This window comes from Cheilinus undulatus, linkage group 16 (genome assembly GCF_018320785.1).
Source record: "Cheilinus undulatus linkage group 16, ASM1832078v1, whole genome shotgun sequence".
Lineage (NCBI taxonomy): Eukaryota > Metazoa > Chordata > Actinopteri > Labriformes > Labridae > Cheilinus > Cheilinus undulatus.
Genome location: NC_054880.1, coordinates 39,846,094 through 39,864,381, shown reverse-complemented (window position 1 = coordinate 39,864,381; position 18,288 = coordinate 39,846,094). Strand labels below are relative to the sequence as shown.

General features: G+C 39.7%; 1 protein-coding gene across 1 annotated transcript in view; it reads right to left on the bottom strand.

Annotated features, from left to right (window-relative positions):
• Positions 1 to 18,288, bottom strand: part of LOC121524099 (oxysterol-binding protein-related protein 3-like) — a 41,395-nt gene that overhangs the window by 10,447 nt on the left and 12,660 nt on the right. The window contains exons 2-14 of the mRNA XM_041809292.1: positions 15,715 to 15,906; positions 13,052 to 13,168; positions 12,060 to 12,113; positions 11,864 to 11,977; positions 7,138 to 7,290; positions 6,913 to 7,003; positions 6,672 to 6,775; positions 3,954 to 4,043; positions 3,706 to 3,865; positions 3,449 to 3,573; positions 3,231 to 3,362; positions 2,619 to 2,712; positions 634 to 869 (exon numbers count right to left, since the gene is read on the bottom strand). Of these exons, the coding sequence (XP_041665226.1) occupies positions 634 to 869; positions 2,619 to 2,712; positions 3,231 to 3,362; positions 3,449 to 3,573; positions 3,706 to 3,865; positions 3,954 to 4,043; positions 6,672 to 6,775; positions 6,913 to 7,003; positions 7,138 to 7,290; positions 11,864 to 11,977; positions 12,060 to 12,113; positions 13,052 to 13,168; positions 15,715 to 15,777 (1,533 nt within the window). The 5' untranslated portion in view covers positions 15,778 to 15,906. The remainder of the gene's footprint in view (positions 1 to 633; positions 870 to 2,618; positions 2,713 to 3,230; positions 3,363 to 3,448; positions 3,574 to 3,705; positions 3,866 to 3,953; positions 4,044 to 6,671; positions 6,776 to 6,912; positions 7,004 to 7,137; positions 7,291 to 11,863; positions 11,978 to 12,059; positions 12,114 to 13,051; positions 13,169 to 15,714; positions 15,907 to 18,288) is intronic.

Here is an 18,288-nt window from a genome sequence, read left to right as displayed (position 1 = left end):
AAAGAAATTTCAAAACATATTTATGTTTAAATATCTTAATTTTCTTTCAAGTGCAAGTGTTTTTTAGGCTCCAACTGTAAGACCAGTCTTATTTGTCACACCCAGCCACTAGGGCGCGTTTGAGATATTTTAGCTGAATATTCCTGAGGCCAGAAGTTGACATTGAAAATGGCACTTTTATCCAGAATGAACTGATAAATTTGTGTTTAATACACATCACATTTGCAATGGACATGCAAATAATTGCTGACAGGTGGTTTCCTGAACAAAAAAAAAGGTTTTGGAGTTGTTTTAATTTCTGTTGGCTGCGAATAAAAAAATGATAATAGTATAAACTACGATTTAAGAAGTCTAAGACACAAAAAGAAACACTTTCAGGTCTTCAAATAATTACTTTAGATAAGTATGCCTCAAATACTCTAGATATAAAGTCCAGAAATAAAAAAGCCAGCTAAAAACTTCTTCCTTCCTTCCTTAAATGAAGCTTTAATCAAGATATTACATCTTTTTTCTAAAAGAAGCTCAAACACAGAGCAGATAAGGTCGATCAGAAATCCTTTTAAAAGCTGCGTGTGTTATCCAGTAGCCTCACTTCAACAGTTCTGTATAATTAGTGTATTTTCTTCTTCTCACCATGCGCTGATAGGGGTCATGGGTCTGGTTGGCGGTGTCCAGCAGCTCACTGTACTCCAGCTCCTCACACAGCCTCTGCAGTGTGTTGAGAGGCTCATTGAGCTGCACCGGCATGGCCACTTTGGACAGGTCCTTACCGATGTTGTTCTTCAGGATGTTCCACAAGCTCACGCTGCTGGTTGGGCTGGGAGAGGGCAGTGTGGAGCGGCGGCGAGCCAGGGTGATCACGCTGCTGACTGCAGGGGAGGAGGGGTGAGAGAGAAAACAAAGAGGTGAGACAGAATAAAGGTGTTTTCACAGTGCATTTCAGCCCACAATCACAGGGTTGTTACATATCCCTGTCTGTCAGTTCATATTGTTCTATCAGTGCGGGATGGTGGGGGAGCTCAGCACAGGAAGCTGAACATACTCACAATCTCCCACCACTGATCCCGTTTTCACCTCTTTTATGCCACTGTTACCACCTCCAAAGGCGGTACAGAGGGAGGATCACCTTGTGCGTCTTAAGCCTCTGTGACATTCATAGTGAAGGCGAAATGTCGCAGGGGTGTAAATATCACGGCTTTAAACAGCACTGTGAACTGGGCTTAAGGTTGAAAAGTTATCCCTCTGATGGGAAAAAAGGTCTTAATTGCAATGATTTAAAAGCTCTGATAGGTAAAAACAGACAGATAGACAAGAGGTTGCAATTAAAGCAAGCATTAAACTTTTTAATGCTGTTTGAGTGGCTTATATTGACAATTCTAGGGGCCACAAATGTTGGCTTTTTATCAGTGTCAACCAAAAATTAACCCTAGTTAAAGTATAAAGAAGCAGAGGGAGCATCCAGATAAAATCCTTCTATTTAGAGCTGAATAAATTCATAATTTCTTGCTTTTTTGTATTAAATTAACACCATCTGTAGAAGTGAATTAATGGTGCATGTATACAGATGCTGTGTCACATAATAAGCGACAACATGCTGAGTTCATATTCAAACAGCTGAGTCATTTCTGGAGATAGAAATAGAGGTTAAGTCACAGACACACTAAGACAGACTAAAAAGGGTTCTTTGCATTAAAACACTCACCGATCACTTTATTAGGTACACCTGTTTACCTGCCCTTTAATACAAATATGTGACACATCACAGGACAGCTATGCATTTTGGCATGCGGACATAGTCAAGATGATCTCACACTGAGCTGTAGAACAAGGAAGAAAGGTGATTTATGTGTCTTTAAACACACCATGGTTGCAGGTGACAGACGTGCTGGTCTGAGTATTTCACAAACTGCTGAAAGCCTGACAGACCATAAACAAGTACAGCATCTTCAATGTCAATTAAATCAACTTTCTTCTTCCTTCTTCCTTTTTCCTTTTTAATGTAGGTTTTCTGGTGAGATAATTTCCATTTTTAGATTTTTTTTTTCCTTAGGGGACATGTCTTTTAAGTGTTAGGGGAAAGGACTCATAATTTACAGTAGAAAAATTAGTAACAGTAAATTAAACCTTGTCTGATGTAGCTGTAGGATCAAAGTAGCATTAAGATACTAGACTTATGGTATGGTAGCAGAAATATATGTCTTGTTTTGCATGAAATGAAAGGTTTAGTAAGAGGAGTGAACATTTCAAAGCGACTCGTGTCATAATTTATAGAGAAGCTGAGCACCCCTGAAGTTCTGATCCTTAAATCAGCCCTGTCCGTACACTTTGTACATGTACTCAAACTGCAAGAAATTCAGACCAATGAGAGAAAATTTTCCTGCACATCACAAATTTTGTCCCACTTGTAAATGTCCCTGCATGATCACAGACCAAACTTGCCATTTTTATGCAACACTGTATCAAACTGCTCCATGATTCACACCAGATTATCAGTTGTAGGTGTGAGTGAGCAGCTGAACAGGTATACCTAATGAATCAATTGTGAGTGCGTGTCTCTGTCTCTGTTCAGAAAGTCAATATTTCATCACACTGACACCATTTGTCACGGTTTCACGTACCAGAGTTGTGCCGCTCACTGCCTCCCTCATTGCTGTAGGTATCCATGGAGACACTGTCACTGACATCACTGATGTACGAGTCGTCGTCAGACACCTGGAGACAGAAAATCAATGATGCAAGGTCAGCGGGAAACCAGAAATATAATCAAAAGACAAGAACACACAATACTGGAAGATATGATCAATAAGGGAAGAAAAATTCAAGTGTAGCCAGCATCATTTTGTGATTTTTAGGTAAATTTCTTTTTAAACTGGCAGTTTTCAGGCTACATTTAGGCAAGTTCCTGCTTTAATAACACAACCTTCTGAGAATTCTTTTTAAACGTCCTGTCTTTCTCAAATGCTTTGTATGGAAGTTTTCCTAGATAAATGTCAAGTATTTCAATGCAATGGATTTGATTCAGTCAACCTGGCGTGTCAGGTTAGTCTTTTCCAGTGCTGCCTTAAAACCCCCCCCCACCACCACCCTAGGATCCACCTGTAGGCTCCAATGGGGATTATGTTATATGCCATCACTCCTTAAATTCCTGCCAATAAAATTTGACTGAAATCCTCTTTATGATGATGCATTTCGCTTTAAACAAAGAAAAGAGAAAGTAGAAGATGTCTCACCTCATTCTCTGAAGAAGAAGATGATAGGAGGTATTCCTGAGCGTCAAAAAACTCAGAGATGGACTCTGGGATTGATGCTCTGCTGTCATTGGATGTCTGGTGGACCAATGAGTGGGATCCACCTGAGCATTCCTGATAAAAGCAACAAGTCGAGTGAGTGGATATTCAATGGATTTATACATGAAGATTCATAAATTTTGAGTCACAGAGACACTCACTGAGGTGTAGGCGCTCTTCAAGCCCATGACCTGTGCTGGCTGTGGGGCCTGCAGGTCTAAGGTGTGTCTGAGTCTGTCTCTCTCAGCAGCGAGAGAACTGAAGGCAGATTTCAGTGTGGCATGAACTGGAGGGAGGCAAAGACAGAGTTGTAATGCAACTATCTGATCACACAGGAGGAAACAGTAGTAAAAATCTGTTTCTTTCAGCAGTAAATGTGTCTCCGACGCAGAGGATTGGAGACCAGACAGGGACTCACTGTTGTTGGCCAGCCGGCAGAAGTCCTCCTGCAGACGGGACGCGTCTGTAGGTGAGTCTGGGGACTCGGGACAGACCTCCTGAGTGTTTGGCTCTGTGGTGGAGAGGTTTGGGTTGGAGGCATGGAGGCGAGGGGTTTGTGAAGAGATGCAGCTCGGGACCTGATGAAAAAAGACAATGGTGTAACCTTAAACAACGTTTTTAAATATTATCATTATGAGCAGAAAAGAAGAAAATTTTCATAATTACCTGTAGTGTGGCTTTGGTTTCTTTACCGTTGTTTTTGGACCGCCATCTCCTCGGCCTCTTCTCCTTTTTGGGGATGTCAAAATTAGACGCCTGAGGGAAGGAGAGATCCAAAAGAACAAAGAAAGTGAGATGATGAGCAAAAATTACGTACTTACTTAAAAAATAAAATAGGACTGATACATCAAATCCACAGGAACTGTAAACAATTCAAACACTGACACTCAAGCATTCAGAAATGTAAGAATCTTTGATTGCAATGATCCCATTTCCCCTCCTTCTCATTTTGAAGCCAAATAGTAAATATAATTTTCTCTGTAATCAAAAAAGTTAATGTGCTCATAAATATTATACCGGTGGGAGTGCATTTTGTAAAGGCTTTCTAACATATACAAGTACATGAGTCCCTTTCACTTAGATGTCCAGGACATTTTTTAAGGTAAAAAAGGAAGAAATATTGATGCCCTAAACCTGCATTCATATTTATGTCCAGCAGGGGGAGACTCCACTAATTACTCAAATGCTAGTGCTTATGTTGAATTTCTCATTTCATACTTTGATTTGAGATTATTTCCTCACTACCTTGTTGCCCTTCTAGTCTAGTCAGCCACTTCATCAGTAAAGCATAATGTTCGTTTTGTAAAATGAGGATAAAGAAGGTTAAGCTTTGAGTTTGGCTACCTGGCATCAATCAATGCTCTACAATGACAACCTGACAAACAGGATAGAGATCTAAAAATGTGTTTCAATCCACATATGATGAACTTTAAACATATACTGGATCACAGTAAAACACAAGATTATCAGCCAGTTATGGACATACTACCTATACTAGAAAAAACATATCTAACAAAATTTACAGAAATCTAAAAATCACAATCAACATATACATACAGTGCGTATATATCTTAATTACCCCTTGAATGTTTTTATTTTCCTTTTATTAATTTCATAAATTAATCATGGTCAATAAAATTTGGCTTTACTGACAAAAACAACATTTAGCTTGTTTCCTTTGAACAATCTCCGTTTACTCTTGCTGGAATATAAATTTTCTCCAAAGCCGTAGTTCATTTTTCCCCTTTAATTTTACAAGCCTTCCAGGGCCGAGTTGCCGAGAAGCATCCCCACAGCATGATGCTGCCACCGCTGTGCTCCACAGTGGGGATGGTGTGTCTGTGGTGATGTGCAGTGTTTGGCGTCTTGTCTGATGGCCAAAAAGCTCATATTGGTCTCATGAGACCAAAGAACTTTCTCCCACTTGACTGTGGCGTCTCTCACATGCCTTTAGGCAAATTCTAGTCCAGATTTAATCTGAGTTTCCTTCAACGGTGACTTTCTCTTTGCCACACTTTGATAAAGCTTTGACTGGTGAAGAACCTGAGCAACAATTGTTGTATGCTGAGTCTCTCCCATCACAGTTTGTAACTCCTTCAGAGTAGTCATAGGTGTCTTGGTGGCCTCTCTCACTAGTCTCCTTCTTGCACAGTCATTCAGTTTGTGAGGACGGCCCGATCTAGGCGCATTCACACATGTGCCATTTTGCTTCCCTTTTCTTGATGAAAGGTTTTACTGAACACCAAGGGATGAACATACATTTCAGTAACCTTTTCTCTGAGCTGCTTGGAGTGTTCTTTTGCCTTCAGGGTGTAACGATGGCCAGGAATACTGATTAACCATTGACTGGACCTTCCAGACACAGGTGTCTTTATACTACAGTCACTTGAGACACATTCACTGTACTCAGGTGCTCACTAATTGTGAGACTACTAACATCAGTTGGCTGGACCTCTGTTGAATAAGTTCAGTCTCTTTAAAGGGGGGGAATATTTATGCAGCCACTTAATTGACATTATTTTATAGAAATTAGTTTAAAAAAAAACTTTATAGGCACTGTATGTATATGCTCATTGAAGTATTAAAGGTACAATCTGTAGGAATTTTCCTGCTGAAATACAAAAATGTATTTAAATAGAACTACTTCTATGTTATATATTGTTGAGTTCTTACATGACCTCAAATATTTCCAACAGTTTTCAGAAAAAGAGAAACTCTTTACTTTAGTTCAACATGCACTCCATTCTATTTCTAAGCCATGCAGAGCTGTACTACTTAGCTTGGCCCTCCTCTGTTGCTTACTTCTTGTTTTAAATCAGGTCTTTGTTCAATGAAAAAACTGCTCCCCTTAAAATGCATTTACAAAACATTAAACCACTGTTTTCATTTCATGGATGAATTTCACAGAATGAGGAAGAAAAGCTCTTAAAAGTGGCCTTCCTGGTTAATGCTGCAAGTGATCTTCAAATGCTTTTGGAATAGCTCAGAGCACGAAGCAGGAAGACAACTTTTAGCTGCTTTCCTACTATATTATGGGAAATTTATCTATGAAAATGGTGGTTACTGTTTACCAAATGCAGCTTTTTGTTGAACATTGTCCTCAATTCAAAACAAGGAGTAAGCAACTAAGTTAGGTAGAGCTGAGCAGCACGTCTCTGCATGCCATCTCTTGTTACTGTTTTGTTTGAGAGCCCTCTAGCAGCAGAATTTACATACTGTGTGTGTTATATTCTATTTAAAGAGGTAGTATTTTTGTGCATAAGATCATTAATCCAGATCTGTGTTCAGCCTGGTCTATGGTTTTAACAAAAACAGCTTTAACAAAGCCAAAGATCTCCTCTTCATGTTTCACATTGGCGACCTTAATCCTCGTTCTGTGCTTACTTGTAGTGCACTGATAGCCGGGGCTGAGTAGGTGCGGTGGAGCACCTCCATGCTCTTCAGCAGCAGATTTAGTTCAAGCAGGTACGACTCACATTCCTCCAAGTCTGAGTGAGAAACAGATCATTACAACATTAAAGACTGGGTACAGAGAAAAAGAACAAAAAGATTCACTGCAGTGAGACATGCTTAAAAATGTTGACTGGCAGAGAAACAAAAACAGAAAAGACAACAAAAAAACGACCTTTGCTGCACTTATCCATGTCCTCTGAGGAATGGAGCCAAGAGCTGACCTTCGCCTGGTGGATTGACGCCTGCTTGGTCAGAGTAGCCCTCTTTGTATGGATGGAGAGAATGAACAGAAAGAATGAGGCATACACAAGCTCACACATCTAAATCCCTATCCTGTTAACTTTAAGGGAACAGCAAAGACGTTCTTTTATGTTTCATAGAAAACAGCACAACTTACTTTTCTAAGGGAATCGTTGAGAGAAGGTGAAGATGAGGCGTGGGGGTGGAAGAGGTGCCTCTCATGGGGATACATGGCAATCTCGTTCTGTCGAAACACACGGTGATTACGCAGCTTTGACACCCACTCCTCAAACAGCTCTGGAGACTTCACCTGGGTGGCAGAGAGGCAGATTAGAAGCAGAAACTTTGAGAAAGCTGCACAGTGTTTTTGTACAAGTAGTGTTGTCTAGGTTTTCATGCATGAATCTCAAAGTTGACTCACTGATTCAACAAAACTTAGGGCCAGATCCACAAAGAATAGAATTCACCCACTGATAGCACCATGATTTGCAAAAACTTAGTGCCTGCTTTAGCATCTTATCCACAGGAGGATTTGTACTTATCATATGCTGGTGCAAACACGCCCACAAAGTTTGGCAGAGCAGCACACTTGTAGCCATGTGGGAAATCAGCGGCTTTGTGCCAAGATCACAGTAGACAGCACAATGCGAGTCAGACAGACAGAGACAACTACAATTTTCAGAGAGCTCAGAGTCCTTACTGATGAGGTGTGCATCTAAACTCCAGTCAAAAAAACCAACTCTAACAAAGAGAATATTTGATTTTTTTGCTGTTCAGATAAGCACTTTAGATAACAAAGAGCAAGGACCAATAAGCATGCACATAAAGACTGAAAGTAATAATCAATCCTAAAGACTCACATGCACAAAAATGGGCAAAGAAAAATATCTTTGGATGTTTACGAGGCTGTAGACCTTTGTGGATTCATGAACATGGCACTGCTAATGGTTCTGAAGGGGAGTGAAGCATTAAGTACTGCACTTCAGCACCTGCTCCACTGGTTCATTAATTATAACCTGATACTGATCCAGCAGTCAATAATCACTACAAAGCTGCTATTATGGGTTAGGGGCGTTGTGGGTGGTCCACTTTAAAAAACTATGAAACTTTCCTTGCTTATATTTATTGATTCACAATTAATATTTGAATGTTAATCCCTAAACTGAAGTTTCTCCTATCAGAGACATTAACAGTGCTGTAAGTGGAAAAAAATAAACGCTTAGACTCCCCATAATCGTGGCACTAATTTGGGTGACATTGACCAAAAATTATATTTCAGTTTCTTTAGCTTAACTGCAATACATGATATGCAGTCATGTGTATACATTTTAGGTATGTAGGGCATTAAGGATTCATTACAGGGCCAGATGTGCCACAACCCAAGACTGGAGAGGAGCATCTCTTTAGTTCAGACAATTTCCAAACCTGTAATATACCCAGAGACTGCTGGCAGTTTTCAGGCCCTTGGGGCCTGTGGAAACCCTACCACCCACCAAGAGGGTACCCTCGGCCAGGGGTTCTAAAACCTTTCAGGCCTAGGTCGCTCAAAAATTACACTATATTTAACTGAGGATTGGTGTATTTATTCACTGTATTATGCACTTTGCAGTGGGTGCCTCCTATTTCTTAAGGTACACAGCACCTGAATTTTATATTTTTGTCTATTTGCACTCCATACTTGTCTGTCTTTAATGTGAGGACTACAGATGGAAATTAGCTTTTTATTATGGTAAATAATCAATGATATTGTACACTTTCCTGTTAAATAAATTGAACATTAAACTTTAAAATAAAGGTGCAAGAGACCGGGGACTCCCACTGTACCTGAAGGTGGTTGAAACATAGGTGGACACAACCATGCAAATTCAAGAACAGTCCTGTGTAGACTTACATTTAAAGATTTTTTTTAATATTTGATTTCAGCATAAATCTCAACAAATATTTTACTATCAGCTAATTTGATGCATATATTTTATTAAGAATGACCAAATTTACAATTAAAAAATCATTTAAAGATGTTGTGTTTTTTGGAAGGCATCTGGCAACAACTTAGTGTCTCATGATGACGCCCACATTGAGAACCATGGCCCTAGGCTGTGCTAACGTGCCACATCCACCCCTTACTCCACTCTTATTTTTTCTACAGATTATTTTCCCATGCCCCTGGCTATATGCAAGGACATCCAGAGATTACCTGGGCTTCTACTGGACTGTCCCTGAGAGGTGAATGTTTTTCTCCACTTTTCCTCCCTCACAGTGACTGGTGAGCTCATGAGCATTTGTTTACAGGGACAAATGTCTTGGTACACATACAGTGTCGTGTGCAACACTAATGCATCTATTTAGATGCTATAATGAATCCTCTATAAAAGCTGTGAGCTGGGCAGAGGACAGGAGAGCGTACCGGCAAATGCTGAGAGGTATGCCAAGGGGTAAAATTTAGAAGCAGCAGTACTGCGTACTGGTGCGTACCACCTCACTTAAAGCTAGGAATAGGTATCATTTGGCATTTTTTCTGATACTGGTGCTAAACCTTAAAGGTGCTAGTGCCTAAATGGTGCCTTAAACAATACTTTTCTGAGAAAAAAAAAGTTTTTAAAAAGTCATCTGCTGAATAAAAGCTGTCTCTGTTTCGTAAATAATTCAGACATAAGATGCTAAAAGAGCATATAAGTAAAGGGAAGAGGTGTAACTTCTTCACAAAATGTATTTTGTACCTTTCCTTGGGATTAACAGGGATTGAATTAGGGTAGCAAGGTACCGAAATGAAGCACCAAATCTGTCTTGTAATTTGGTATGGTAGGTATCAGATGTGTTTTTCATTTTGATACTCATTCCTACTTAAAGAACTGGAAATACATGCCTAAAGTCATAAAATGTATGCACCTATGATGTGTAAAGTCTCGACCAATCAAATCAGACCATCTTGCATTACCCAGGCTTACGAAACTTGCAGGGGTGGGCTAATGCGCTCATCATGTCACTTTACTGAGCAGTAGACGAATTCATGAGGGAGAAAGATGGCTACATGTGAAGGACAAGGACCGAACTTTCAGTCATGTAAAAGTTAGTCTTCTCAAAGATTTATGAGCACTTTTCTGTAATCTACAGTTACTGACACTGTGTCTGAGTCATCATCTAGTTCAGTGATTTTCTAACCTGAAATGCCCAAGGGAAAAATCTCCATATTCATGCAAAATTTCCTCTTTGAGAAACTTTATTTGATGTATAGTTGTAGTAATAATACATGGTTGAGTACACAAATACACTCTAAAATGTATTTTGCAGCATACGTTTCCGCAATATCTGCCTCTTTCACAGCTGTCAATTAAAGCAATCTGTTGCAAAACTTTTTGCATCAGTTATTTAGCATTATCACTCCTAATTATCCAAATTATATACATAAGAATTTTAGGCAGAGCTAGAATATACCAGAAATACCAGAGAAGTATTTGAGCTTTCTAAGAAGTTGTCCAATTGTTTGACTCTTTATGATAGTGCAAGTTTTAAAATGATATTATTGTGACAATGCTTCCATTAATCAGTGATAGGATCAAAAAATACCAGTGCGAACACATGTGAAAGTATCTGAAGTTGTTGTACAGAAAACGTTATCACAAATATCTGTGCAAATTCCCAAGAATTCCCAAGGCACACCAGTGTGCCTCGCCACGCCATTTGAGAATCTCTGGTCTAGTTCGATAACTGGAATGACAGTTTTTATTTACACTTTAACAGTAAATTAAACAATGTAGGACTAATGAGGTTCCCACCCAGAATATTTATCTTGAGGTTTTCTTAAAAGTACAGGTTTACTATTTTTGTTGATATTAGCTCATGAATGCTCACGCTTACGCTCTCATAAGTCAACATGGAACACCCATGGACGCTCTCTTTCTCTCTCCCTGCAATCAATGCAAACACATAATTCACCTTTAAAAGAGATGATTTCATTCAACACAAAGGAAATTCCTGTGTTCTAACAGTCGATGTATGGTTCTCAACCATCCTTAGCTATAAATAAATGGGATCATATTTTGCACTGGGCAATAGAAGCAACATGCTTTACTATAAATTAATGAATGGGTAGTCCACAACTGAACAAATAGCTGCATCTGTATCGTACATTTTTTCGAAAAACATCTCAACTAACTTCTCTTAAAGCATAGAAGTTAAAGGGTAGAAATAATTAATATGACATTAACAGGCCCAGCTAAAGTCTCTTGAGTCCATCTTAAGTTGTAATCCTTGTGCCGTGCATGCCAAGAACCTTTTAAGAGTCAGATGTGACTGTAAATAAAAAGTTTATCTAATGACACATAAGAAGAGAGAGAGAGTTACTACCTGTGGTGCTTTGCACTAGCCTTTGTGAATTAGATGCTATTTGCAACAAGGCTAATTTGCATCAGAAGAGATCAATTTTGCACCAGTTTTTGAATATTACCTAACTTACATATATGCAAATGTGACAGGCACACCCTGGACACTGTCTGTTTGGCAAGGTTGTCTCTCTCTGAACTTTTTATGCATTTAACCTTTAGTTACTGTAGTCCTTTCTCTGGAACAACGTCCCTGCAGACATGAGGTCTATCTCTTCTGTGTCTTTATTTAAAACTAAACTAAAAACATCAAATAACTTGATCCGTGAGTGACGTGACGTGTGGCCCTTTTTCTTTCCTTTTATGCTTCCCATTGTTTAATTTCTATGTCTCGTCTCAGATGTGATAATTCACGAGCCTTCTTAAGGGATTTTTATGATTGTGGACATAATTGTTGATGTTTTTAAACCCTCAGTGTAAAGCACATTGAACTTTCCTGCGATGAAATGTGCTACATAAATAAAGTTGCTTACTGAATTTGACTGCTAAAACATCAGGAAATACCTTCAGGTGATAGATGTTATCCTCTGTGTCCAGGTCGATGCACATGGCTTTCTTCTTGATCGACATGACTGAGAGGCCGACGTCGATGCAGCCGTGCAGCTTCCCCTTCTTTAGCTGTAAACAAAACACTGTGAGCATGTGTCTGTGTGGGCTTCAGCGCAAGAATGACAGATGGCATTGTTGAGGAAATACCTACATCAGTGTCCCGCTTTGCATACTTCAGGATGCCTTTCTCCAACACAAAGTATCTCTAAAGTGGAGAGAAATCAAACTTAGTCAATATTTCTTCTTAAGTATAACATACTTTTCAGTATTTGGCCCCTTTAAATAGCAGATTTATTGCATTTTTGGTTGCATAATCACATAAAAACACCAGTAAAATGAGGTAATGTAGTTTTACACAAGTAACACCACTCTTACTTGACCTGCTGTTCACATTTTACAGCAGCTGTAGAGATGTAAATGACAGACAAAAACCTTGAAATGACTTATAAAGAGCTTACAAGCACACTTTGTAGCTTTACAGATTTACAATAAAAAGAAAACACTCATCGAGCACTTTTAAAGTACTTGAGACACTTTTTTTTCACTTAAAACGGCACCAGTTTATGTGGCAATTCACTAGTGTTGCAATGCAGAACTTTCCAGGTCTGAGCACAGTCACCGAGAGGAAGAGGGGGAGGATGATGAGTCAGGGTTACAGTATAATCAGCTGAGAATAAAAAAGAATAGAAAGAAGGAAATACAGAGGACTATTATGGCGAGGGGGAGGAAATGTGGAAATAGCTGGAGGTATTAAAAGATAGCAGGTCAGATCTGCGGATAGACGTTTAGGAAGGGCGTAGAGCTTTGACAGTTCATGAACATGGACAGGATAAGCCAAAATTAAAATGCATGATCACCGTGTTTCTATGACACATCTTAAAGCATGAAATATTCAAAGAGACACCAATTAATGTGATGAAAACACATAAAAAGACACATCTGCTTTGCCCAGAATTTTAAGCACCACAGATCTCAACGCCGCCTTTAAAACCTCAAAATTCACTCGCTTTTTGACGCCTCTTCTTTCAAAAGCAATCAAGTTCAGGGTGAAAATAGCTCTCTGGTTGAACAGAAGGAGCAGCGGTGTGCTATAATAAGACATGAATCTGTCTGGGGCTTTAAAAGGAATGCTGAGGCGCTCACCTTATGCCACCCCTTCATGGGCCACTTCCTCCTCTTGAGCAGCAGGCCCTCTTGTCTTTCGGGCTCCTGCATGCTGGCCGGAGCCCCCCTGAGCCCCTCCACAATCTCCCAGCTGTCCTGCAGAGGCACACAGATGCAGTTAGACAGGTGAATAGCCTCCCTTTAGAGGCATAATACTCTTTGCAAACATGCAAACAGGGCAAATATTATCATCATTGCACCTCCCATGTACAGGAGGTGAAGTGCTGTTGGGAATACAAAGGCTGCTATTGTGAAAACAGGTCATTTTGCTCTTAGCTTTTTGCAGTGTTTGGAAAGTAAGGTTTGCATTTCTAAGAACCTTAAAACATGTTTACAAAGAACAAGAAGGTTTCTCATTCACATGACACTAAGAGACCAAAGAAAATTAGAGCAAAAACACAGAAAAACATGTACAGTTGCTAAAAGCAGATAAAAATAAAACCTTTGGTACTTCGTTGATAAGCATGTTTTAAAATGATAAACCATTATTCTCATGACTGACTGCATTTAAAGGTATTAGAGGACTCCTGCAGACTGTCTGGTAAAACAATTTCCCAGTATCAGCTAGCATTTCCACTCTTACTTAGAAGTAATCTCAACATGTTTAAATTTTACTATTATCACATAGAAATTCAGCTTATTCAGAGACCGAGGATTGATCCCGCAAGCAGTGCACTGAGGACTCCATGCAGCCTCTGCATATGGTCACCTGCTCTACCAACTGAGCCAAGTCAGTACCCACAGCCTTATCCAAGTATTGCAAACTTAAAACAAAGTTTTAGAAATATTACAAAAGAAAATGCTTACTCTACCTGCTTGCATTCTCTGCTGTTATTAGGAGCCAAAAGATCAAGTATAAGGTGGCACTAGGGATGCACAAATTGGATTTTTGCCAATGCCTATATCAATACTGATATCTAAACATGCTTTTCAGACAAGAAATTTCAGTCCTTGTGGACACACTCTAAGGTTTGAGGATGACTAAGGAAACTTTACTCTTTACTACTACTACTACTACTACTACTACTACTACTACCACTACCACCACCACCACCACCACCACCACCACCACCACTACCACTACTACTACTACTACTACTACTACTACTACTACTACTACTACTACTACCACCACCACCACCACCACCACCACCACCACCACCACTCCTCCTCCTCCTCCTCCTCCTCCTCCTCCTCCTCCTCCTCCTCCTCCTCCTCCTCTACTACTTAAAAACACTTTAAACTTACGGAATGAGGATAAATAAAGAAACAGACCTCAACTGACAGGTCTGTTGGATCACCCATAAACTCCACTAATTTATTAGTATATGGACAAAATACACAGTCAATTCTAGCTTAACTTCAAAGGCAAAATATCGCCAGATATTTTGATATCTGCTGATACCAATAACTGACCGATAATACCATGCATCCCTATTTTTTAATGAACAGTGCAACCTAGGGATTCACAATACTATTGGTCCGGCTTAAAAAGGTAAATATTGGCAGATATCAAATTTCTGGCGATATTTTGCCTTTGTATTTCAGCTAAAATTGACTGTAAATTTTGTACATACACTAATAAATTTGTGGAGTTTTTGGCTGAACCAACAGACCTCTGTCAGTTGAGGTCTCTTTCTTTATTTATCCTCATTCTTTAAACTTTAAAGGAGTAAAGTTTGTTTCCCTGGTAATCCTCAGACCTTAAAGTGTGTCCAAAAGGACTGAGATTTCTTGTTCAAAAAGCAAATATAAATATCAGTATATCGGCAAAAATCGAATATAGTGCATCCCTATTAAAAAAGAAACATTACTGCAGAAGAAGAGGGTTCAACACTGTGCTGCAATATGCTCCAAAGATTATGAAAATGAGGACGCAAACAAAACAAATTAAAGTTTTATCAACAGAAATGAAGGGTTTTGATCAAATTTTCTAAAACAACAAGCTAGGGATATCTCGATCAGGCTTTGTGCAGCAGATCCCTGATGAGTGAGATCAACATTGTTTTGATGTACCTGCTGGTTTAGGGGTTTGTTAGTCTATTTAGCTTTGTTGTGCACCAAGAGCTCATAGGGTTAGATGAGTAACCTGGTAAAAGGAGCACAAAAGTCATCCTTGTTCAGTCAACAACATGCTTTTATAACTGTTCTTAAATTCATTTTAGTTTTTTTTTTTTATCAGATGTTCCTCGTCCTTTCTCTTGGCAATTCATCAGTGCATAATTCTTATTTTCTTCTACTTTTGTCATTTTCATTTAAGTTGACATATCAACAAACTGCAGACATAGCTCCAGCTTTGGTTACATATTCTGAATCTGCTTCATGAGTACAAGGAAGAGTACTCAGGCTTGATATTGGCACCGATACCTGATGCTGGTAACATAATCAGTGCATCCCTACATACGTAGTGTTTTGATAAATATCTTAACTTACTGTCTTTAAGTAGTCATAAATAAAACTTCTCAGCATGCTCACTGACACCTGCCCTCTTGTAGTGCTTAAAGGCATTAAAAATAACTGCAGAAATGGTTTTGTCACTGATGGTCTTTTTTGCTTCCATAGGTCACAAAGAGGCATCACCCTTAATATCTGTCTGTCTGAAAAAACTCCTCACCTGAGCTCTAAGTACCCCACACACATACCTGGTTACTGTCATGCTTCGAGGAGCCGCTGCTGTCACTGTGAGTGGGCGACGGCGACGTCATCTTTTGGCGACTTGACTGCTTTCTGCCCACCGTCGTCTCGTTCCCGTGGAAACTGCAGCAACAGAGATCACAGCAGAGCCGCCGGGAGCATCACTCTGACCTTTGAAGGCCACGTCGAGACAGTCGGCACTGCGGAGAGAGGTTGAAATGAACGGATGTCGGAGCAGCACAAAGGCTTATTTTTAAAGAGAGCAGCAGCAGCGGTGCGCAGGACCAGACGGATAAAAACAGAGAGGAATCACTTACTCACTGGACGTCTAACTTACTGAAACGACTGATTGGGGATGAAATTCCAACTGTCCAAAGTAGTTTAAGGAAGCAACACGCAAATAATCCAGAATAGAAACATGAAACACTTATAGATTTTTATCTTGAGCTCTGATTCACATCTGCTGTGATACAGATGAACTCTCATGATCACATGATAACTCAAAACAAATCATTCTTAGTCAGACTGTAACGGTACCATACAAGCAGTATGATAGATGATCCACCTGTATAAACAAATGTGAGGACAGAAAAGGTAACTGCAGGAATGTGAAGCCTCATACGAACAGCTCTACTATCAAAAATAATGAAGATTATGATCGCTGCATCTTTTCTTCTTGTACGCCACATATTCAGTGTCAAACTAGTGAAATAGGGCACATTCCTCTGAGCCCATAACGTTAAAGCTGTTCATATATGGAGCCTTTCAGAGATTCAGGCAGTACTCTTCATGTTTTTACACATACCTGTATCTGTTACATGTCACCCCTGAGTCCAAAATAAACAGAAAATGCAGTTTTGATTAATTTGAGCCAACTGAGCTCCATCAAACTGCATCACCTTTACACCCAGTCCTCCATCCAGCAGGCAGAAAGCACTGCTTATTTACATTTTTTTTGTCATTTATTGCTAGAAGTTCTGATTTTTGAGATGTTATCTAAGACTTCATACAGCAAAAGTGGGAACTGATTTTTAGTTGCTTCACCACTGACTACTTTCAATTACTTCCACTTCCCCTTGTTTGCCAACTCTGTATCTGGTTCTGTTTTCAGTGTGAATTTTGGATTTTTCTCTTGTGATTCTGTGTCTGAAACATAGCTGTGCAAATGATAGCAATTTAATTGTCATTGTGATGTAAATTTAGGCAATAAATACAAAAGCAGTGTGAAATTCTCAAAATAGCAACAAAAACTTCTTGAATGTAAAACAGCAACGTTTTTTCAGCCAGCATCCAAACTTTAATCCTACTAGACGAAGGCCTAGGCCGCTATTATGGTGCTTTTACACCATTTCAATGGTGGATGATACTTTGATGGGAAAATACAGTGCATTATAGATTCATTTCAGGTTCCAGAGAAAGAAATGTTGCAAACACAAGTATTGTAGAAACAAAAGGTCAAACTTGAAGTCAAAGCCCCTATAAGGATGACAGGAAAGTTCTCAGATAGACTGTTGGGCTCTGTTTGTCTGATTTTGTCAAATAAGATAACTATCATACCTTGGGATGCATACAGTTAGCCATTTACACAGTTAAAGTCTGATCTCTTGATGGTATATACCCAGTGCTGGTCAAATGCTCTGTCGCTGGTATGGCTAACGTCATAATATTCTTATTACCAGATATAGTAGAGATAGTTGGTTGGTTGGTTGGGATCTCATAGGAGCAGTGTTTAAAGTAACTTGATCAACAAAATAGAGACAGAGTTGTTTGTATTCTGTGTCTGGTTATGCCCATGTCTAACGGCTCAACTAAATCAACATGCAACCTTACAGCAGGGATGCATCTGTTTAACATCTTTTAAAACTGAGTGACCGTGCAAAAGGGAGACTAGAGAGAGAGGCCACAAACACACCTATGACTACTCTGAAGGAGTTCAAAGCTTCAGCAGCTGAGATGGGAGAGACTCTGCATTTGGAGTTTGCCAAAAGGCATATGGGAGACTCCATGGTCACGTGGAAGAAAGTTCTTTGGTCTGATGAGACCAAAATGGTGTTTTCTGGCCATCAGAAGAGACGCTATGTTTGGTGGACACCAATGGGGTGGGGTGAAGCAATGGGGTGGCAGCATCGTGCTGTGGGGATGCTTCTCAGCAGCCGGCCCTAGAAGGCTTGTAAAGGTAGAGGGTAAAATAAATGCAGCAACATACTAGAAAATCTTGGGGGACAATCTTTTTCAGTAGTCAAGAGAACTTTTTTTCAGCCAGCAAGACAATGACCTGAAGCATACAGCAAAAGCTACACAGAAATGGTTTAAAGACAATGAGGTGAATGTTTCGGTGGCTGAGCCAAAGCCCATGCATGTATCCAAGAAAGAATTTGTGCCTGGGCTTGAAAAGGGCTGTTCAACCCAATTCCTGTGCAACCTAACAGAGCTTTAGCAGTTTTGCAAAGAAGAACGGAGTCAAATTGCAGTATCCAGATGTGCAAGCCTGATTGAGACCTATCCACACAGACTCAGTGCTGTGATTGCAGCCAAAGGTACATCTGGGTTCATCATGTATTTTTGGAGAGTCAAAAAAGCTA